General features: G+C 51.6%; 1 protein-coding gene across 10 annotated transcripts in view; it reads left to right on the forward strand.

Moving 5' to 3' along the window:
• Positions 1-2,318: 2,318 nt before the first annotated feature.
• The window catches only part of AFAP1L2 (actin filament associated protein 1 like 2), a 100,072-nt gene continuing 86,291 nt past the window's right edge, over positions 2,319-16,099 (forward strand). For 2 of the 10 annotated variants that reach the window (XM_067024583.1, XM_067024584.1), the window contains exons 1-2: positions 2,357-2,412; positions 7,816-7,869. In XM_067024583.1, coding sequence (XP_066880684.1) covers positions 2,397-2,412; positions 7,816-7,869 — 70 coding nt within the window. In that variant the 5' untranslated portion in view covers positions 2,357-2,396. Of the gene's footprint in view, positions 2,413-7,815; positions 7,870-16,099 lie in introns of all 10 variants that reach the window. The other 8 variants (XM_067024582.1, XM_067024585.1, XM_059054363.2 and 5 more) reach the window with 6 other exon arrangements.

The raw sequence follows: 16,099 nt of genomic DNA on the forward strand, positions 1-16,099 counted from the left end.
TGTCCCCTGGTCCCCTGAGATGCTTGCATTCTTGCTGCAACCTTCACTTTTCCTATGTTTTGAACCCCCGTGAGCTGGGGCCCACCTGGAAGAGTGGCTGCGAGAATTGAAATAATGTACGGGGGTGAGTTTGAAGGCTCAGATCCAGGACTCAGCCCCCTGGAGATGCTGGGGGCCCTTCACATTCTGCCCCCAACACCCCAACCTGCTAACACTTCTCTGCGTCTGACTCGGGGATGCTCGGCTCGTTTTCTGCTTGTCGTCTCCCACCCCACACTCCTAGCAGCAGTCCCTCGGCCACCTGACTCACACGCTCTGCAGTGCCTGCTAGCGCCTGGCACCTGACAGGGGCTCAGGTAATAAATATCTGAGGACTGACTAACCGGGGAAACTCACCACCCGGTCATCTAAGTTACTGGAAACCGCAGCGTCTGCCTCGGCCCTTCCATCTCCCTCACGCCCTGTGCTCAGGCACAGAGCCTTGGTGTGGCCTCTTTGCCATTGTCCCTACTCTCCTTTCTGTCTAACTCATCTTTTAGTTTTTTGGTTTTTTTTTTTTTTTTTTTTTTTTTTTTTTTGCGGTACGCGGGCCTCTCACTGCTGTGGCCTCTCCCGTTGCGGAGCACAGGCTCCGGACGCGCAGGCTCAGCGGCCATGACCCACGGGCCCAGCTGCTCCGCGGCATGTGGGATCTTCCCGGACCGGGACACGAACCCACGTCCCCTGCATCGGCAGGCGGACTCTCAACCACTGCGCCACCAGGGAACCCCCTAACTCATCTTTTAAGACTCAGCTTAGCCATCCCCTCTTCTAGAAGGCTTAGGAGGCTTTTCCAGCCTGGATCAGGGGCCTCCACTGGGCTTCCTGAATCCCTTGTGCTTGGGTCTAATCAGAGCCCCTACCTGGCTGGGCCATCATTGTTCACTCGTCTGCGTGCTCCCCAAGACAGTGACAGACAGCCTGGCACTTCCTATGAGCTCCAGGAAAGTTTTGTGAATAAACATCTGGAAGCAGACCCCATGAGCTTAATGCCTGCTGTGTCCTCTTTTAGCTGCATGACTTTGGGCAAGTTGTTTAACCGCTGTAAGCCTCAGTTTCTTCAACTACATGACAGAAATAATTCACAGGGTCCTTGGGAAAATTAAAGGCTGTGCATGTAGTGGTTTGAGAGGATGGCTCCATGGATGTTAGCTGCTAATGGAACTGAGAAAAACATTTCTAAGACTGCTGGGACAGAAGGTCTCCAAACATCAGAGCTAACTCTGCTGTTCCAAGGAAGAATTAGGATGTCTTTTAGAAAACAGCAACAACAAATCATCCTTAAGTGTTCCTTCAAGGAAGTTGGGGGAGACGTGTTGAAAAACCAGGCGTTCAGCAAAAAACTGTGATTGAGATTTTAAAGTGAGAATGGAAGTTTAAAGGAAAACATGGATCTTCTTTGGGGGCAGGTGGGGAGGACATGGGCGTGTTGAGAGGGCGTGAGAGAGTGGAGGGATCGATGGCAACCCCCCCCCAAAAAAAACAACAACAACAAAAAATGTAAAGGACAGAAGTGTGGACCTTGGTGGCAGCAGTGGTGCAGGGTGCAGCTAGAGCCACGATTGAGCTCCCTATGGAAGAGATGGTACCCCTCCAGGGCGGTTGGCGCTGCGCCAACCCAGAAACCCGGCGCTCCAGGATTCAAATAGGCGGCTCTAGAAACCCTACTTCTTCTCAGAAGAGCCTGGCACAAGGCGCCCAGGGAACCTGGGCTGGGGTAAAAGACAGCAAGTAGATGTGTGTGCCATTGGCTGCCCAGAGAGACTGCGAGAGAGTGGGAGCGATTCCCGAAGAACTGGGGGCGGGCTCGGTTGCCCCCAGCGCTCTCCCCGCGTCCCCCATCGAGAAATGCCAAAGGCGAAAGAGCTCGGGCCCGGGGGTCAAGCGGGGGGCGCTCCAGGCACCTATCTGCCTTCCGACTGAGACCTCAGTCTCCCGCTCCCGGCAGTGGGTTCGCAGCCCGGCGGCTGGAAGAACGGCTCTCATAGGCCCGCCCGAGCCCGCCCCTCCCCGGGGCCTCCCCCAGGGTTTGGGCACGTCTCGGTCTCCCTCCCGCCATCCCGGGGCCGGGACGTGAAGCAGCTGCCAAGCGGCCGCGGCCGCGGGAGTGGAGCCCGGGGCGCGCACGGACTGGAGCGCTGAAGGTCCGCCCGGGCCGGCCGCGGAGTTCCTCGGCGGGGCCGGCGCGCCGGGAGGGGACCGGGTCCGAGGGCCCCGGGCGCGGCAGGCGCGCCAGGAGGTCCCGCCGCGAGCGTGACCTCACGGGGAGGGGCCAGCGCGGCAGCCCTGGGCGCGGAGCCGAGCGCACAGAGCGCAGCGCCGGAGCCGAGCCGCGAGGAGCGCACGCCGCGGCCCAGATGGAGCGGTTCAAAGGTGAGGACGCGGGTCCCGGGCCGGCGCGCCCCCAACACCTACTCGCCCCGCGCCGCGCCGGAAAGCAAGGCCGGGGATAGCGAGAGGCGTCACCAGGTGCGCCTCGCGGCCCGCCGGGGCTCAGGTGAGCCAGGCCGGCTGCCCCCGCCCAGCCCGGATCTGGGCCGAAGACCCGGGCCACAGCGGTGCCGCGGGCTGGTAGAGCGGACTTCTAGGTGGCGGCTGCGGCCCGGGCGCTTTGATCCTCCCAGGCGCGGAGGGCCGGGGTCGGCGTGGCGAGGCTTCTCACCTGTTGGAGGACCCGGGGTGCGCTTGGAGACCCACCCTCTAAGCCCCGGTCGCCCCGGAAAGATGGAGCGAGGCCGAGGAGTTCCCGAGTGAGGTCGGAACAGTGCGGGGCTGCTGGGGTGGCAAAGGGGCAGGTAGTGGGGGCTTCTCGAGCGGGCGCCAGTCGGAGGGGAGGGCTTCTTGCAAACCCGGAGAAAGCCTGCGAGGGGATGCGCTTGGGCGTAAGTTGGGGGTGGGCGCGCAGCTTTCTTCCGGGCTTGGTCTGGCCATCCCAGTCGTTCAGCTGCTCCGGTGAACTGTCTCTCTCCGAGCCCTTCTCCGCTGCTTTACCCCCAAGCAAGAGCGAGGTGCAGGGATTGGGGGCAGAGCGGGGTGCCCGGCAGGTGGAGCGCGTCTCAGCCCAAGGGCTTAGCTCGTAAGCAGCTGGGCAAGCTTGGGGATTGGCCTGGGCCGGGGGTCTCGGCCAAACCCTGGTGTGCTGGCTGAAACCGACTCGCTCCCGTGCTTAGAGCGCCGCCGGGGCTGGAGTCTAGAAGCCTCGGGTTGCACGTCGTTTGGAAAAGGAGGTTAAAGAGCTGCCCCTTAAGCATGACGCTGTGGGGACCCCCCGGGACCCCCCCGCCAACTCCTTTCCTTTGGGAAAGCTTCTTGCACTTTCTCGTCCTGGACTCGTCTCTGCCAAACCTGCAAAAGGAAATACTGTTTCTATATTTATTTCCCCTTGGGAGAGAGTAATAAAGGAGACCGCTCAGATTCCCAAGGAATCTCACTCCAGTGGTTTCTCATTTCTGAACTGACAAACTTTTAGGGCTCAGCTTTGGTCCTCTAAACTAGTTGTCTCTTTTGATTTCTCTCTCTCTCTCTTTTTTTTTCCCCTTATTTGGGTCACCTGGTTACAGGTGAGGGTGAAAGAACTAAATCTTGGGCAGGGCTTCACATGTAAAGGAAGGGTCTTTGCCAGGAGCGCAGAAGCCAGCTGGGGAGACCGAGTTAAATTAGTTGGCAACCTTTCTTTTTTTGTTTTCTGTGAACCCTCCCTGGAGCCTCTCTCACATTTCTAACCGGGTGGTTTTTTGTCTCAGATTCTGCCGAGATCACATCAGTTTTGTGCCTGAATGCGTCCTTCGGTTGTCTCAGAACACTTGAGGAAGCCACAGGCCCTCTCCTTCTAAAATGGCAGTTTGCTGCTCCCTACCCCGCTGGGGCCCCTCCGCCCTTTGGGAGGGACCCTCACAGGGAATTCGAGACTTGAGTCGCCTCCCTGAGGGCCAACTTCCAGCTCAGAGTCTGCCCTTCCTGAATTGTGTTAGCAGCTGATTTAAGGTCCTGGTTGTAAGCTACTTTCTCAAATCGGTATATTACTCTTTCTGAGTTAGGGCAAATGATAACATTTTGTGTCGTCTTGTCTTTCCAAATGCCCAGTTGTTATCAGAAGGTTTTTGTATTAATAGCTTTTGACTTGGCCCTTAACCTGAGAAAGTCTTCTTATCTTTTCCTCTTGGGGGTTTAACATCCTCCCACCCTCAAAGATCTCTAAGAGGTTTTTGCCAACTGAAGGAAATTTAGTTTCCAGTTCAGAGTGTTTTATGTTTTTGGTAACACATGTATCTGCCTCCTCATTTTGCAGTAAATCAAGCACAGCGAGTGATAAGCGAATACATCTGAGAATTATCTGGATTGCAGAGGCTAATCCAGCTCATCTTTTAGTGTTTGACTATAGAGAAAAATCTCCAGGTTTCACTGGTGAACGCTACTAATATGTTTACTAGACCTTTAAGCGAGGAATTTGGGGGAGCCCCCGCCTCACCAGGGATGGAGAATTCCCCATTCACTGGAGAAGCTGAGTTGTGCTTTGAACAGTCATTGACTTGAAAAGTTGATCTCTGCAAAACTAAGCATGTTGGATCCAATCTTCCCTTAACCAGTGCAACTCTAACTAGTATCTGTTCCCTCCTCTTGCTTGTCAGACAGTGAGGGTTGTTGTTGTTTTGTGGGGTTTTTTGGTAAGATTGAATAATTATGGAATGACTAGGTATGGTGGTTTTAACAACAAAATTAAAAGGAAGAGCAAGATATACTTGGGCTCTCAGAACATAGGTAAAAATTGTAAAGAATTGTTTGTGGCACTTTTAAAATTTGTGATTTAAATGTCTCCTTCTTCGTTTCTAAATTCCCAGTTTTTCCGCTCTCCTCCCAAATAGGTTGAATGCCTCATCACCATCTCCAGATTCTCAAAATGTTTTCTCTCATTTGTAAATCTCACAAATCAGTCCATGTAGGAGAAATTGTTTTCCACCTTCCCCAGCCTTTATGTCACATATTGTGCATCTCCAAAACCAGCCTATCATTTTTAGGCTCTGGGCTGATTTTCCATTGTTCTGTAAGAGGTAAAGAGATGTCTGGAGGTAAAGAGTGGTTGGAATATCACCCTGTGTGCAACGCAGAAACATTTCCAGGCTTTCTCCTCATCCCTTCTAAGCCATTCTGGAGACAGCCATGATTCTCTTAAGCAAAAACAAGGTGGTGGTGGAGGCAGTAGGTGAGGGTGTCTTCCCCAGAGAGGTGGAGCTTTTTATAAGAGTTGTCCTAGAAAGTGATTGTAGAATTGCTGTATCTTGTACGTGGATCTCTTTGGTGTTGTCTAAGCTGTGCTAAGCCCTGCAGGGTACGTTGAGACGGTTCCCATCCTTGGGTGTTTACATATTTATGAATCTCATAAGGGCATCCTTGTATCACTGTGCATAAGCCCACTGGCTGAACTCACACCGTGTAGTCCTACTATCTGTGGTATTGCACTTGGAAGTCCATGCCAAAGCTTCCTGAAATTGCCTTACACTTGGATACAAACATGCAAGGTTGAAATAGTCACTTTAATTTGGATCACAGTAATTGGTTGAAAGTGTATCATTCTTTTCCTGTGTTCTTTGGTTTCTGAATGTATCACCTGTTTCTTGGGAGAGGGCACTTGGTTCAAGGGTACTGGAAGGTAGAGATGAGCTGTGAAGAGTCAAGCCAGTAAAAATACTTGAAAGCTTATGTGGGAATCATGAGATCTGTGGTCAGGGAAGGTCCGAAAAAGGAAGACTAATTAAAAGAGATACACAGATTGATAATATTCATTTCACCTTCAGAAGAATCATCTGAATATGTTGTTTTTCCCATGTCTAGGAGCTCAGGTTTTCCCAGCTGAAGTTCTACTTAAAGCAGAGGGTCTTAACTTTAGGCACATGTGGGAAACATCCAGGGAGCTTTAAAAAATATCGATGCATAGACCCCACCCAAGACGTTCTGATTTAATTGGTCTAAGGGTTCGGCTTAAGCGTTGTGATTTTGAGATGATTCTAATGTGTAGCCAACAATGAGAACCATTGAAAGAAGATAATTATATAACACTTTCCTCACCTGGAAAACTAAGAGCAAGTGTGGAGTGAAACGGATACCCCCTCCATACTCACATGATGCGTTTTAACCAAATCTCGTGATACCTACAGAAATCTAATGTAATTCACCTGAAGCTCTTACGGGCTTTAAAAGGCTGTGGGGAAGCTACTGAAAAACAATCTCCGATGTGATGCTTCAGAATCCTAAGCTCAGGGTCATGGTTGTACTTGACCCCAAGCCCTCCTGACTTTGAAGCTCTTTGTGTGGGAGCCCTTGATGCCTTGGCAATGAAATGGTCTGAAACAAATACTGAGAGGTCACCTTTGGTGCTGAACGTCCCGGAGGGGTGGGGGAATTCTGCTCTGGGCTCTTCCCCTCTTCTGAAGGGGCGGGAGCTCTGGGAACTGGGCTGGTTCCAAGGACCATTAAAGGGCCAGGAGGGGCCAAGGAGCTTCAAAGCGGAGGAAGCTGTGCCAGTTTTCTTCCAAATCCCTTTAATGATGGGAAATGTTTCTCTAAAGACTTCTGTCATCCAGAGAAGGGGGACTTTCCCCAAGCCAAGGGAGGATGGCACGTCTGCCCAGAGCCCAGGCTGAAATGGAAGGGAGAACAGTCAGGCTGCAAGGAAGAGGCAGCAGCTTGGGGACCGGGAGTCCCAAGGGATCTGCTTGGTCAGACGAGATGCTGTGCCCCCCAGGCCTCAGTTTCCCCTTCTAGCAAACAACCTCCAGTGTTGGTCCATCAGGTTTTCCGAGCACTCTTCAGTGCTACTTGCTCTGTGGTTGCTGAGGAATCTCTGGAGGGAGGATATGTCTTGAGGAGGGGAGGAAAATGAGGGAGGGAATGTGGGCAGCCCAACAAACTCCAGTTTAGGATTGTGATTCTTATAAATAAAACCAATTTCCTGTTGAGAGTGGAGAACGGCAGCCTTGGTGGGAAAGAGAATGCCATCGGACATGTGAGGACTTTTTTTTCTCAAGGACCTTTGTGTGAACGTGTCTCCAAAGCCCGGAGCCACTCTCTGAAATGCAGGATTATTAGCTTCCATTTGAGAGACAGATCCACTGAGGCCAAAAGAGATTAAGCAACAACTCAGCAAGTTACAACCAAGATAAGAGATCCCTGAGAAGTGAGTTTCTAAAGGGTAGATTCCTGTTCTAATAACAGCAAGGGCTTATTTAGAAAGAAGTTCCAGGAGCAGTTTTCAGGCTCATTCCTTATCAGTGGTGTCCTTTTAGCCAGGAAGGGATTAGCCACTCAGTGAGACTCTCCTCCGCCTTCAGGACCTGGCCCACATGCCTCCTCTTCCATGAAGCCTCCCCGGAGCTGCTCTGTGTTCCCTCACTATTTTAGGTGTAGCACATCAGAAGTGCTCAAACACTGTTTGTTGAATGAAAGTCACATTGTCTTATCACTATATGCCTCTATGTCTGTCTCCCCTGAAGCCCCTTCAAGACAGGGGTATCTCTCTCCTCCAAGGATCCCTCCCCCTCAGCCCCTAGTGCACTGCCAGGCACATAGTCCGTGCCTGAGACATGATGGGGGAATGAATGAAGGAATGAATAGCAGGCAACAGGAGTGCCTCTTCTCTCAGGTTCCCGCCCTCAGGAGCAGCCCTGGGTCACAAAGGGAAATGAGGCATGATCTCAAAGCCAGATTCCAGAAGTGGAGATGCAAGCCAGCAGTGGCCACCCTTGGCTTTCCCGACTTGAGCCTTGTTTCTGTCTGTTCCAGCACAGGGGTGTTGCTGTCTGGTGGTACAGAGAAGGATGCTGCAGGTTTCTGCTTGTGAGTATGAGCCTGCCTGTGCCCTCTGCAGAAGCTCACCCGGCCTCCAGGGCTCCCGAGGGCACAGACTTGGCTCTGCCTATGCTCTGGACCGATGGCTGAGGGATCTCGTGGAGCTGGGCGCCAGCCTGGGCACTCCGGGGCCCAGGGTTCTAATCTGGCCTTTGCCACTAACTCGCTGTGCGACCTTGGGCAAGTCAATTAATCTCTCTGGGCCTTGTCTCCTCACCTGTACGAGTGAGGATAATGATTACTAACTGCTGCTTGATGGAATAATTGTTAAGAGCTTCTGTGCTGTACTTGTAAGGGGCAATGTTGTATTAATTCAGGGGAGCACATACCCTGAAACCTCTGGGATGTGGTCCTGGCCCCACCAGTTCCTGCCTTCTTGGGGGTTGGGTGGTTCCTCACAGTGAATTTGGGCGCCAGCTGTGCCCATCACATGCTTTTCGAAGCTATTGGGAGCTCTGAGCTGGGTTTTCAGCCTGTTCCCAGGCAGCCTAGCTTCTCAGAGCATCTGTGTGACCCCCTTGAGGTCAGCTGGAAAGGAGCTGGGCAAGGAATTTCTTTGCTGTCTCAGTAAGTTTATATAGGAGAGACCCTTAAATTCGAACTAGAACTTCAAGCTCTTTACTGATTTTCTGTCACTTGGCTCTCACCTTCTCCCTAGCTGGTCTCAAAACAAACTAACGAAAAACTCCATTGAGAGGGCGTAGGGAGAACGTGTAGAAAAAGTCGGAGCCTGCGTTACCCTGGATGTCGTGTCGCAATGGCGCAAAACCAGATGAGCCCAGCGTATTGTATTTTCGTGTCCTGTCTCTCCGTGGGCCTTAAATTTCAGGGAGGAGCAGGGAGGGGCACTGACAGCAACAGAAGCCCTGCTCTGTTGTTTCCTAAACAGACCCCTGAGTTCTCCTCTCACTTCCTTGAGCCCCTCCCAGGGGTATCAAAGACGGCAGCAGGCCTGTCGAGTGGGGTGAGCTGTGCCCCAGCAGATTGCAAATTGGCTTTCTGCTCCTGATTAAATGGAGGAAGGATGGCTAGCTGTTAGCTCTGAGAGAGCAGCCTGCTGCTCCCAGAAGGGATCTGAGCGGGGCCATATGCATTCCTGCCTGTGGAGGTGTCTTTTCCAAGGAGGGTGACCAACCGTCCCAGTTTGCCTGGGACTTTCCTGGTTTTGCCACTGAAAGTGCCAAGTCTCAGGAAATCTCTTAGTGCCGAGCAGACCCGAGATGGTGGGTCACCTTGTTCCCAGGCCTCAGCTTTATAAAAAGGCTCTAAATCGAACATGCGGTTGCTCCATAGCAAAGACAAACTAGAGCCAATTATTTCATCCAAAGCTTAAAAACTAGCCGTTTGTGACTAACCACGAAGGATATACACCAGTATCCTAAGGGAGAGAAGCCAGACTCGAAAAGCCTGTACACGCCGCATGGTTCCATTTATGTGACTTTCTGGAAAAGGCAAAACTGTCGGAAAGGGAAACAGGTCAGTAGCTGCTAGGGCTGGGACAAGGGGTTCACCACAAAGGGGCAGGAGGGAAATTTCTAGAATGATATAAATCTTCATTTTTTTGCATCTTTATAGTGGTGGTGGTTACACAGTTCTAGAGCTGTGCAGTCAACAGAGAAGCGTTTCTGGTTTTTGCTTTCTTTGTGTAAATTTTACCTCCAGAAAGCTGACTTTAAAACAAACACTAGGGCTTCCCTGGTGGCGCGATGGTTGAGAGTCCACCTGCCGATGCAGGGGACACGGGTTCGTGCCCCGGTCCGGGAAGATCCCACGTGCCGCCGGAGCGGCTGGGCCCGTGAGCCATGGCCGCTGAGCCTGCGCGTCCGGAGCCTGTGCTCCGCAACGGGAGAGGCCGCGACAGTGAGACGCCCGCGTACCACAAAAAACAAAACACTAGCCATTTGTGACACTGTGATATAAGATGAAGAATCCATCAAGCGTGTGCTTGGCCATCACAGGCTGTAAATAGCATCGGGGGTCTTGGCGTGGTCACGCCTGCAGCCGTCTGGTGGTGCAACAGGAGACTGAAGAATTTTGGTGCAAAACAAAATGACTGTGTGGCGGTATGCTACACGCAGGAGATTTATCTGTGAGGCACAGACAGGGTGATGGTGGAAGCTCTCCCTCTATTTAGAGAAAAGGAAAAGCAGGTCTCCTAAGACCCAGGCAGCAGATGTACCCAGGAGGGTCATGGAATATTGAAGCATTAGCTCTGGGTTCCCACCCTGGGACCTCTTCTGCTACACACACATGGATCTAATGTCTTGACTTTGGCAGGCTTTACGCTGCAAGGTTTGTTTTGTTTTTTTCTTTGTTTTTGTTTTTTTCACCAGTGAAGTTATTGAATTGGAATTGAGTCTGCACCATAATTATTTCCTGGCTGACCTTTTGATTTTGGCAATCCTGCGTGTCTGTGCTAGCTAGGATTGATTTTGAGTGGGGGAGAATGCATGATTTAGCAAAATAATGCACCTATTCCCATGTGAGGTAAGGGATCAGCCCTGTTGTTTCCAGGCAGGGAAAAGCCTTGTGATGCACCAGCAGCAGCAGCCCTTGCTCACCAGTCCAGGAGACAGGATGCAGAATCCCCCGAGAATGAGGAAGTATCGTTCTGGTGGTCCTAATGGAATCTGAAGAGCTTAGTGGTTCCCATTTCCCAGAAACTCAAACCCTAAGTCGAACTGGCTTGTTCTTCAGGTGAACTGTGTTTGGCTCTATGACCCGGGTTGCCGACTGCGTGTCTTCTCATCTTCATTAAGTACAGTGGGTTGGAAGGCTGCAGAGCTTTCATCCCTGAGGACCGTATGGGCCCAGATAACTGTCAGTCGTGAATTACACAGGAGAATTTCACACATGCAACTCTTCTTCATCATACATGTGTCCAGGACACTAGTTACCCACGGAGGCGGGTCTGTTCTACCTGCTCTTGGGGTATTCAGGAAGAATGGCTGAATAATAGCAGAATAATAATGGAATAATTGCAGTCCTTAGTCCTGATTTTCTCAACTCCGTGGGGGGACAGTGGTGGAGGGTGGGGTAGCGTCAGGGAGTATTTTTTGTGCATATTTGCAGTGAATCTTCCCCGATGCAGGGTCAGGCCTGGCTTGTGGCGGGTCCACCTTGGAAGGGCCAGGTTTGGGGCAGCCCAAGGACCCACTTCTAGGTTGGGTACAAACACGAGTACCAGTTTGAATTCTAGTTTGAGGGCTGCAGAGGAGAAGCTGGGAGTGCCTGGGTGGGGAAATTCCAGCTACTTCCTTCCCCGGACTGCAAACTAGTACCACCATCTCCCCAGGCTACCCTGGCATACTGGCATTTTTGGGGGGTTCTGAGGACTGTCAGCCTTCCTCTTAGACCAACAAGTGGGAATCCTGCCATTTCCTTCCATCCTCCACCCCCCCCCTTCTTCTTCTCTCCCAGTTTTTGGACAACAGGATTTATTCATGTTAACTATATTCAAGTCCCCAGAAGGGGGAGAGAAGAAGGATCGTGTTGAATGAGCTTATTGTTTGGAGATTTCACTGACTTATTTAATACCCACAGTCCTAGAACATATTGAGCTGATTTACTAAAATTCAAATACGGGCCTTTGGGAAGGAACTCCGAGGGTGCTGGGTGTCCCTGATATCAGGGCTGGGACTTATTGGGTGGCAGGTTTGCTGGGGGGCATCTTATCTTCATCTTCATGCTCTTGGGTCTCCTTGGGGGAAAATACTCTTCATTGACAATCCCAGACTTCTTATGAGCCTGAGATGGCCACCACCCTACTGCCCTTTGCATCATGAGGCCTTTTGTGGCATCCCCTTCTAGCACTTTCTTTGAAGAAATGAAGAGGGACACCACCACTAGGTACTTCCATTAACAGAGGCCCCCTGTGGCTTCTGCTTGGCAGTTTCCTGCACAAGTGGAAGGAAATAAAGGGTGGTGACGTGGCAGAGCTTGGACAGAGGCAGCAGGTATCAAACAACCTCACACCTATTGCTCGAGTGCCTGATGCAGTGCGGCTGGTCCATGACAGTCATGGCAGAGTTGGATACTTGTTTTTTAGCCTGTTTTGGAGATGGGGTCTCTGTGGATGGTATTTCTAGAGTTGTGGCTGAGGATCATGGTGTGTTTGACCATGATCCGGTGCCATTGTCTAGTGCGCGGTGACAGGTCCAGGTGTCTGAAGCCCTTGAGGGTCTCCTGAGAGAGCCACTGCCGGCACCTGAGCTGGGGTGAGACTCGTGAAAGCCTTTCTCTGGTTCAAGTCAGCAAGGTCCCAGGTGCCCTGAAACTTAGACTGGGGCAGAGCAGGTCAGGTTGATGACAAAACCAGCCCTGGCAAGTGTGAGTGTACGTTAGGTGCTGCAAGACCCCTCCTGGGTGCACACAGGCTCACGCCTGCTCCTGTACATTCAACGTCCTCTCTCTCTCTCTTTCTCCCTCCCCCACCCTTGCACTCGTCTTTCATTCCTTTATTCTCTTCCTCTTGACTTTCTCACTTTTTTTTTTTCTTTCTGTCAATTCTGTTCAGGTCTCCTGTATCTTTAGAAAAAGGATCTTCCCCCAGGAACCTAAGGTCAGAAAGACCCAGAAAGAGAGAGCCTCCCCTTGCCTCCAGGTCTCTGCTTTTATTTCTAGCAGCCAAGGCTAGAACCCCAGGCTTCCCCAGGAAGAGCTGATGACCTCAGAGGCAGGGTGGGACATGGGGCATGCTCCCAGCCCAAAAAGGAGCATGTCATTCCTTCCTGGAAGAGGAGGCCTGAGTGAAGTCTGTCTGGTGCAGCCCCTGCCGCTTCATCAGGCCCTAGAAAGTGTCCCTCCACACTGCCCGCTGCAAAGACGGTCACCTTCCCCATCCCTCGTGGTCCAAGTCACTTGCTAACCATGAAACCTTGCCAGCCATCCCACCTGACCTAGGGCGGGTTAATGTGACTAGTCACAGAGACTAGGATGGATGCGCAGGAGAGTTCTTGCCCTCTCTCCATTGGTCTTTAAACAGCCCTGTGACCTGCTCACCTCCGGGGGGTGCAAGAAGTAGTCTCAGCCCTGGGTGGGGCTCCTCCCACTTGCCACATCCCAAGCTCCCTGGAAACGAGCATCTGCACGGGGGCAGCATGAGAACATCGCCGCAGTTTGGAGAAACGTTCCAAACATGAAGGCTCAACGTTGACTAAAATAACTTTTTCCCATTGACCTCCTGGCTTCCCCGTGGGCAAGTGTCCATCTCCCGCCCATCTGATGCTGGTTTGGTGCGTGTAATTGTAAACAGTTCAGGCTGGGGGCAAATCTCCGAGAGTTATGGGATCCAGGTGTCGCTCCTGGCTCGCACGCACTGGTTCCCTTGAGAGTGGGAAAGGTCATTTTGTTCTCCAAGGGAGAATTTAGTCTGTTGCTTTTGAGATCAAATCCTTTGGAAGCATGACTCTCTCCTGTGCCCCTACCCCCCAGGTCTCCACTCACGACTGAAAGAGACTGGGGGAGGGGGCTCTCATTCATGAGTGAGTGGGCTTTTTGCTTCTCTGACCCTGAGGTCAGGGCCCCGAGTGCCCTCAAGTCTGCAGGGAGGCATCGACATGATGCTGTTGACTGAGGAGCAGAGAAGCCTGCGTTCTGTGTGAGAATGTGGAGTCCACTCACCAGGGCAAGTTTCAGGTCAGTTTCAGCCTCGTTTCTCAAGTACAGCTGGATGCCTGATGCAGGCATGGCAATTGGCAGGTGGGAGCCTCTTGTCCTAAGCAGGAGGCCTCTAAAGTGTGTAGGCAGCTTTGGGCACTTGGTTACCTCCCTGGCCCTAGCAATAGACTTGGAAGTCATCTCAGAGTGAAAGTGGTTGCAGGGATTGTGTTTGAAAATGCCTTTGGACAGTTGGGGGACGTGGGGGGCACCGATGTCGGGGGTCTGGCTTCCCCCCTCTTTGCATCCTTGCAGCCCTTAACATACCTAGCGGGTGGGACCCCAGTGAAGGGGAAAGAAGTTGATAAACTCATTCACTTCGCAGACATTAGGCATGATTGGGACATGTGTGCACGCGTGTGTGTGTGTGTGTGTGTGTGTGTGTGTGTGTGTGTGTGTGTGTTGGAGAAGAGCTGTCAGCGACAATCAGCCCCATTTTCTTGAAATTTCCTAAAGCTATTTACCTAATGCCCTTAAAGGATAAGATTGGTGTCCTACGACAAGATTTATTTTTCTGCCCTGGGGAGGTTGAGGCAGCTTGAGGGAGAGAAAGTGAGAATTCAGAGGACGTCTTCTGCTGGGTAGACTGATGCCCAGATCCCACACTTATCCATCAAGGCTCACTCAGCCTTGACACCTTGACCTCGACCCCACCCTCCCCAACCCAAGCCTTCAACCCCTCACTGCATCTTGCACAACCCTGCTCTGTGCCTTCATCCTTGGCTGCCATGTGTCTGTGCATATGGATTTCTTCTCTGGCTGGAAAAAATAAGGCCAGTCACATAGCTTGGAGCAAAATACTCTCTGCAAATGGCTTTTTTTCCTTTCTTTTCTTTCTTAAAACATTACCATTACTGAGTGTGAAAATGGTTTAGATTCAGGAGGAAACAGCTGGCTGGCAGAGATCCTGGTGGGGTCTTGGGTAAGATTCCTCTGTATCACTAATGACTTTATTAGGTACATTTCCGGCCCAAGCACACTTAGCTGTTGGGGAATTCTGTCGCTGAGAACTTTCACCAAGGCGAGAACAGCAGCCAGAGCAGCTTCCAGCTGAGACCAGGAAGGAAAGTCTTCATTCAGGACAGTCCAGACCTGTCCAATGGGTGTGTGTCTCTTACCACCTTGGTAGTTTAACTCGGATGCTCATGAACCTTTTCTTTCTAGAATATTCTGTGAGTTTCTCTTAGACTTCAGTACTTTGCTGCGTACCTAAGGTGAGCCCAGATTTCTTACGGTCTCTGAACCGGGCCCTCTAGCTTGAGTGCAGGCAGTGGCGAAAGCAACTCTCCAGTGGCTGTGCGGAGAGCAGGGAGATGTGTTCTCCTTTGTCTGGCACTGGAAAAAAATCTGAGCTCCTTCTGCAGTGTCCCATGCCTATTTGTCCAGGCCCTGTGGCTATATTTATCCCTTTGTTCTGTGCCCCAGCCGTACTGGATTCCTTGTGATTCCCCAAATTGGACTTTTGCAAATGCTGTTCCATTGACGTGGAATGTTTTCCATTCAGGGCTGCCTGCCAGGCTTATCTGTCAATGCTCACTCACCCTTGACCTTGACCCCCTGAAGACTTTAACCCCTCACTGCACCTTGCATGACCCTCCATGGCCATGGTCATGTTACAGTTGATGGAAAGTCTATGTTGCCAGGAGGATGAAAGCTCAAGAGTCAAAAGCCATTATTCCTCTTTGTGTCCACAGCACCTCACTCCACGGGTGGTGTATTGTCAGTGCTCACGTATAGGATTGTGTGATTGAGAAATGGTTGCTGTCCTCGTTTTCTGGGTTTGATTGCATCAAAGTTAAGGGCTTCTGTTCATTAATGAGATTTCTGGACAAAGGTAGTAGGCAGCTGGCAGAAAGAAGAGAGAGATTTACACTGTCTAAAAGCTTCAGGGAATTAACATTTAGAATATTCAAGGAACTCTGGCAAATCAGCCAGAAGAAGGCAGAAATCTCAATAGAAAAGAACGTGAGTAAAGGGTGTGAATGGGAGTTTACAGGTGAGGGAGCCTCCGGAACGGGTAACGAGCACATGAAGAAACGCTTGCTTGGGCTCCTTTAGTTTTCAGAGCTAAACCAGCCCAAACAACCGCCCAGTAGGCTGGCGGAAGTGAGGGGCTGCAGGAGGCCAAGTGTACTCAGAACTATCTGCATGGGTCCACTCCGGACAGGTTTGAAGATGATCTTTGTAGCATAATTTTCGGTGGTGGAGAGAGGGAAGTGGTCTTGGTGTCTAGGTGAACTATGACAGCAGGTGCACATTCTAGAAAATTATGCATCAGTGGAAGCAATGGATTAAATGTCTGTCCAGAAACATAGATGGCTCTTTAAGACGTAGTGCTGACTGAAAGGTAGGAAGCAGAAGGGCCCTTTTGACAATTGCATTTCAGGCCATTAAAAATTCATAAAGCACGGCTTCCCTGGTGGCGCAGTGGTTGAGAGTCCACCTGCCGATGCAGGGGACACGGGTTCGTGCCCCGGTCCGGGAGGATCCCACATGCCGCGGAGCGGCTGGGCCCATGAGCCATGGCCGCTGAGCCTGCACGTCCGGAGCCTGTGCTCCG

Source organism: Kogia breviceps, chromosome 2 (assembly GCF_026419965.1).
Source record: "Kogia breviceps isolate mKogBre1 chromosome 2, mKogBre1 haplotype 1, whole genome shotgun sequence".
NCBI lineage: Eukaryota > Metazoa > Chordata > Mammalia > Artiodactyla > Physeteridae > Kogia > Kogia breviceps.